General features: G+C 33.9%; 1 protein-coding gene across 1 annotated transcript; it reads left to right on the top strand.

Annotated features, from left to right (window-relative positions):
* Nucleotides 1-2021: 2021 nt before the first annotated feature.
* Nucleotides 2022-5702, top strand: LOC109819075 (hexose carrier protein HEX6). The gene is made up of 2 exons (XM_020384659.3): nt 2022-3193; nt 4508-5702. Exons 1-2 carry the CDS (start codon nt 2744-2746, stop codon nt 5546-5548), a joined length of 1491 nt encoding a protein of 496 aa, XP_020240248.1. The 5' UTR covers nt 2022-2743; the 3' UTR covers nt 5549-5702.

Raw genomic sequence — 5702 nt, 5'->3', positions numbered from 1 at the left:
TTGTGTGTTTCTTGGTTCCTGTCTGATTTCTTGGCGATCTAAAAAGCAGTCCACTATCTCTAGATCATCTTCTGAAGCTGAATATTGAGCTCTTGCAAGTCTCACATGTGAATTACAATGGTTGCATTATTTGTTCAATGATCTCAAAACTTCTCTGAATTTTCCTACTTCAGTTTTCTGTGATAATAAGTCAGCCATTTATCTTGCTCATAATCCAACATTTCATGAAAGGACAAAGCACATAGAGATTGATTGTCATGTTATTCATGAGAAAATTCAATCCGAGCTCCTTCATCTCTTGCCTGTTCCTTCTTCATCTCAACTTGCAAATGCTTTTACCAAGCCACTTCATTCTACTTCCTTTAATTCTTTTGTCTCCAAGTTGGGCCTTTGTGACGTTCACAATCCCACTTGTGGGGGGCTATTATCATAATATAATTAGTTATTCGGAATATATCAAATAGATTGGAGAGAATATTTTATTTTGTCTCTTAGCAAAATTTTTTCTCTTTCTTCACATAGCTCTTGCATGAGCTGTCCAACAGAATTGATTTCTTTATCATGTATATAAACCTCCCTTTGTTGATGGGTTATGTATGAAAACCTTTCATCAATATTATAGTAACGTGAATTTTCTCCTTTAAGCGCATTAGATATTTTGAAGCAAACAATAGCTCTGTCAACATTGCATTTAATCATGATCAATAACCACTTGTAACAGACTATGTTATGATCTTTTGGATGGGGAACCAAGGACTGCATTCAATTTTCAAGAAAGCTACAAACTCATCTGCAATTACGCTTCGCCATCGAGGATTTTGCATAGCTTGACGTACATTTGATGGCTCTAACTAATTCCACAATGGATGCTTTGAAGCAGTGAATGATATCCTTTTGTTTTGAAGATGTTGTCAAAGGAAAAAAATTAAAAAAAAAAATCTTTAAAAATTTTCTCATTAAATAAAAACACTTAAAAACGAATTATTCTTATTAATATAAGAAGAACAACTAAATAGTAAAAATAAATAAATATACATCTACGATTAAAGCATATTTTATAGTAAATAATATAAATATAAATATAATATCTTGAAACAAAAATATCATTTATTAAGTTAAGAAATTATATTATTAATACATAACTGGTAAAAATTATTTTTTTCAAGAACATATGACATTGAACTGGATTGAAAGAACAACCCGAAATATAATCTGAATTCATCTTTAAAATACATTGAAACTAATTTTTTAAATTCAAATTCATCAAAAGTCTCTTATGGACGAGGCCAAGCTAATAGGGACGAGATGCGTCATTTGTTTTTTCTTCTACACTTATTTGCAAAATTATTTTCTTCGTACATGGAAAAGATAAAGTAACACTTGTTGAGACTTTTTCCTTTTTCAGGTGGGGGAGTATTTCTTTAAGAAAGATGGACAAATAAATAAATAAATATATATATATATATATATATATATATATATATATATATATATATATGTATGTATGGCTTCACAAACATCTACTAATTCTTATGCCAAATTTAACATTTTGGTAAAAGCTGTTAAAGCTCTAAAATTAGTTATGGTTGCATATATTAGTAGATAAACTTAGGTTCTTACGGTTTTATTTTTTGTTATCAACCAAAAGATCTCGTACCATTGAAGTATATATGTTTTTTAAATTCTTATTTATTCTTTTATTTTATTGATCAGGGACCTTGTTTTGTATTCCAATAAATATCCTGGTAAATATCTAATTTTATACAAATACTCTTAATGATAATAGATATATGTGTTTTTCTGACAACAGTTATGAACATTATATATAGTTATCATTTTTCATGTATTTGTCTTATATATGAATGCAAAACCTGTAGAACAATATAGTAATCCAGCAAATACAAAAATTGTTTTGTTTCCATATATTTCTTCTTCTCTGTTTTATGATTTTTTTTTTATATTTTATGTTTTTATTGTCCATTGCATGTCTTAGTCTTACCATAATAGAATTAGAAGGTAGCAATTATGTTCAGCTAAGTCACGTAACCAGATCAATTAATATAAAATATGTTGATTAGAGATTACAACTTTATGTTCGTAATAGAATTCCTTGCCGTTATATTTGAATTGATACTATTGGCGAGATTTACAGTCAAAGATTCCATGATCTTTATCATGGTTATAGAAATTCAACCTCACATGCAATGTTGCTGAACACAATTTAGAATCCACTGCACGTGTGTGCCAACACCACTCCTTGGTACAATTGGCCCCATGCACTCGCCCACTACGTACATGTAGTTAACCAAATTACACCATAATTGTTTTGAGGAAAGAAATCACCATTTATGTTGTCGAATTTGTCCTTAACCATATGGTTAGTGGCACATCTCTGTCACAGCGTATTGAAAATTATTTTTCTCCAATTATAGAGGCAATGCAAGTATGCAAGTTTGACTTTTCTAGGTAGCAAGTTTTTCTCACTTTGATTTGAAAGAAACACGTCTCAACTCTCAAGTTATGAAGTCTTGAAGGCCTTAAGATCAAAGCCAACCAAATTTCAGTACTAAAGTTGAAAATTCAAACCAATATACATTTCTCCAAGTTTGCACATACCCCACTTGGACTTCATTGTAAGTGCTGTGCTGCCACTTGACATCACTTCACAAGTCAAGAAACATTATCTGCAACCTCAAACTCTCTAAGTTTCTACCTGTGTAAGCAAGCAGAAAGAAAAAAACTAATGGCAGTTGGGTTGGCTATAACAACTGAAAGTGAAAAAAACAATGGTAAGATAACCCTTTATGTTGTCCTGTCTTGTATGATGGCTGCCATGGGAGGGATCATCTTTGGCTATGACATTGGAATAACGGGTGGAGTGACCTCAATGGAGCCATTTCTGAAGAAGTTCTTCCACAAAGTGTACCTTAAGAAAGCCGATGTCAAAGTTAGCAACTACTGTGTATTTGACAGCCAACTATTGACCTCTTTTACATCCTCTCTTTATGTTGCTGGTCTTGTTACTTCCTTCTTTGCTTCTTATATCACCAAAGCCTTTGGCCGAAAGCCGTCCATCGTGGCTGGCGGCGCTGCATTCCTTGCCGGTACAGCACTTGGAGGTGCAGCTTTTAATGTGTACATGCTCATAGTTGGTAGACTTTTGCTTGGAGTTGGGGTTGGTTTTGCAAACCAGGTAGCTACCTTTTCCTTCATGTTTCTATAGCATAACATCAAGCATCTCAAATATTGCATAGACTATACAGCTTAAAATTCAATTGGAAACTAGACAATCCCTCTCTTGCCAACATTAAAGATAACAACTTATCCCAATTAGATACATAGATCACATATTCAGCTTAGTTAAACAACAAATCTTAAAAAATACTATTTACTATGAGATCTCTCTTAACAAATTCGTCCAAAATCTTTCTTGGTTTTCCTCTCTCTCCCTTTTTATAGGGTCAAAAACTATGCAAGCTACTTTCTACACTGATGCATTTAGGATTTGTTACTTTTTAGCAAAGTGCATTCGGAACCGTTTAAAGACTGAAGTTTAAAAAGAATAACCATCGACTATGATTTTTCGTTAAACTATACTCATGCTGATCTAGCTTATAGGATCACTACATGATCTAAATGACACATTCATAAAGGGGAAGTTAGTAATTCTCATGCTTTCTGGAATAAGCAGGACTTGTCTACTGTTTATAATGTTGCCAACTTGCTCCAACCATCTCAGATTACATATTGGCAAATTGTAACCATTCTCCTAAGGGCGTGGAAAACAAATATATGCTTTTATGGGGGCGAAACATTATTACATTAAAAATACAAAAATTATCCATGGCTTACTTTTTTATGCCATTAGAATCATAATCCTCCTTAACCAATGCTTTTTGGGCCCTTAAAACAAGGATTTGACTTTTCTAAAATATGTAATTACTATTGACTGTTTGGTTGGAGAAGGAGGTGAGAGATTTTTTTAAATTTGTTTTGTTAGCTAAATCCCTCCAAACTGAATTATTTTAAATTTTAGCTCCCCTCTATTGGGAGAATATGGAGGAGAGAGAAGGGATTTTAAAATATTAATAGTATAATGTCTGAAATATCTTTACTTGTATTTTAAAATTTAAAATTATGTTATAAAGGTAAATTAATTTTTAAAATCTCTCTTTTCTTCTTGTGAATTAAACAAGAATAGAGTTAGATCGATTTCTTTCAACTAAACAAAATTTATAATTCCTTCCCTTCCCTTACCTCCATTAAAACCTATTTCCTTCCCTCTCTTCTTTTAAACCAAACAAACCTAAAGGAAATAATTATAATCATTATAAAAATAAAAATAAAAAATCAATATTACATGCACATTTATACTAAATCATGAATGTTAGAATATCAATTATTTTTCTCATCAATAACTCAGATTACTTACTTAACCATTGCTTAGAGGAGCCAAATCCCAATAACAAGACACTAATTTCTTTCAATTTGTGTACTGGTTTGGCAGGCAGTTCCTTTGTATCTCTCTGAAATGGCTCTACCGCGGCTAAGAGGGGCAATTAACAACGGCTTCCAATTAAGCATAGGCATTGGTGCTCTATCTGCCAATCTAATCAACTATGGAACAGAGAAGATTGAAGGTGGTTGGGGTTGGCGCATGTCCTTAGCCATGGCAGCAGTTCCAGCCTCAGTGCTCACACTAGGTTCACTTTTCCTCCCTGAAACTCCCAACAGCTTAATCCAACGCAGCCATGATCATCATAAGGCCAAGCTTGTGCTTCAGCGAATTCGAGGCACGGAAGATGTGCAAGAAGAACTTGATGACCTCATTAAAGCAAGTTCTCCTTCTAAAACCAACAAGAAACAATCATTTAAGCTCATTTTCAAACAAAGATATAGGCCTCAGCTTGTGATGGCAATAGTAATACCATTTTTCCAGCAAGTGACAGGGATCAATGTCATTGCCTTCTATGCCCCTTTACTTTTTAGGACAATCGGGTTAGGAGAAAGTGCATCACTGTTGTCAGCTGTGATGACAGGAGTTGTAGGAACTGGCTCAACCTTCATATCAATGTTCATAGTGGATAAACTTGGAAGGAGAACCTTGTTTATGATTGGGGGCATTCAAATGTTTGTATCACAGTGCATAGTTGGAGGCATACTGGCACTTCATCTCAAAGATCATGGTGGATTAAGCAAAGGGTATGCTAGTGTGGTTTTGGTTATGATAGGCATTTATGTTGCTGGGTTTGGATGGTCATGGGGGCCACTAGGTTGGTTAGTACCAAGTGAGATTTTTCCTTTGGAAATTAGATCAGTAGGGCAAAGCATCACAGTGGCAGTGAGCTTTATCTTCACTTTCATTGTTGCTCAGACTTTTCTGTCCATGCTTTGCCACTTCAGGTCTGGGATTTTCTTCTTCTTTGGAGGTTGGGTGGTGGTGATGACTATGTTTGTGTACTATTTCCTGCCAGAGACCAAAAATGTGCCCCTTGAACAGATGGAGAGAGTGTGGCAAGAGCATTGGTTTTGGAAGAGAATAGTGTGAAATGAGTGATAGACAGCATAAAGGAGAGGTTGAATATGATGCTTCAAGGAAGATTTAAATCAAATGTTATACGAATGGTAGCACAACCATTTGTCTCTTACCTTGATCATAAATGCAATGAGTTTTTTTTCTGATTGAAAAACTAGATTTTAAA

The sequence above is a fragment of the Cajanus cajan genome, chromosome 10, assembly GCF_000230855.2.
Source record: "Cajanus cajan strain Asha chromosome 10, NIPB_CcT2T_4, whole genome shotgun sequence".
In the NCBI taxonomy this organism is placed as follows: Eukaryota; Viridiplantae; Streptophyta; class Magnoliopsida; order Fabales; family Fabaceae; genus Cajanus; species Cajanus cajan.
Note: the sequence above shows the minus strand (reverse complement) of the source record. Positions and strands in the feature narration are given on the sequence as shown.

Bases quoted from the DNA above. Each gene is read 5' to 3' on its own strand.
- LOC109819075 (XM_020384659.3), top strand. From the start codon at position 2,744: ATGGCAGTTGGGTTGGCTATAACAACTGAAAGTGAAAAAAACAATGGT. The intron at 3,194-4,507 runs GTAGCTACCTTT...CTGGTTTGGCAG, and splicing joins GGGTTGGTTTTGCAAACCAG to GCAGTTCCTTTGTATCTCTC.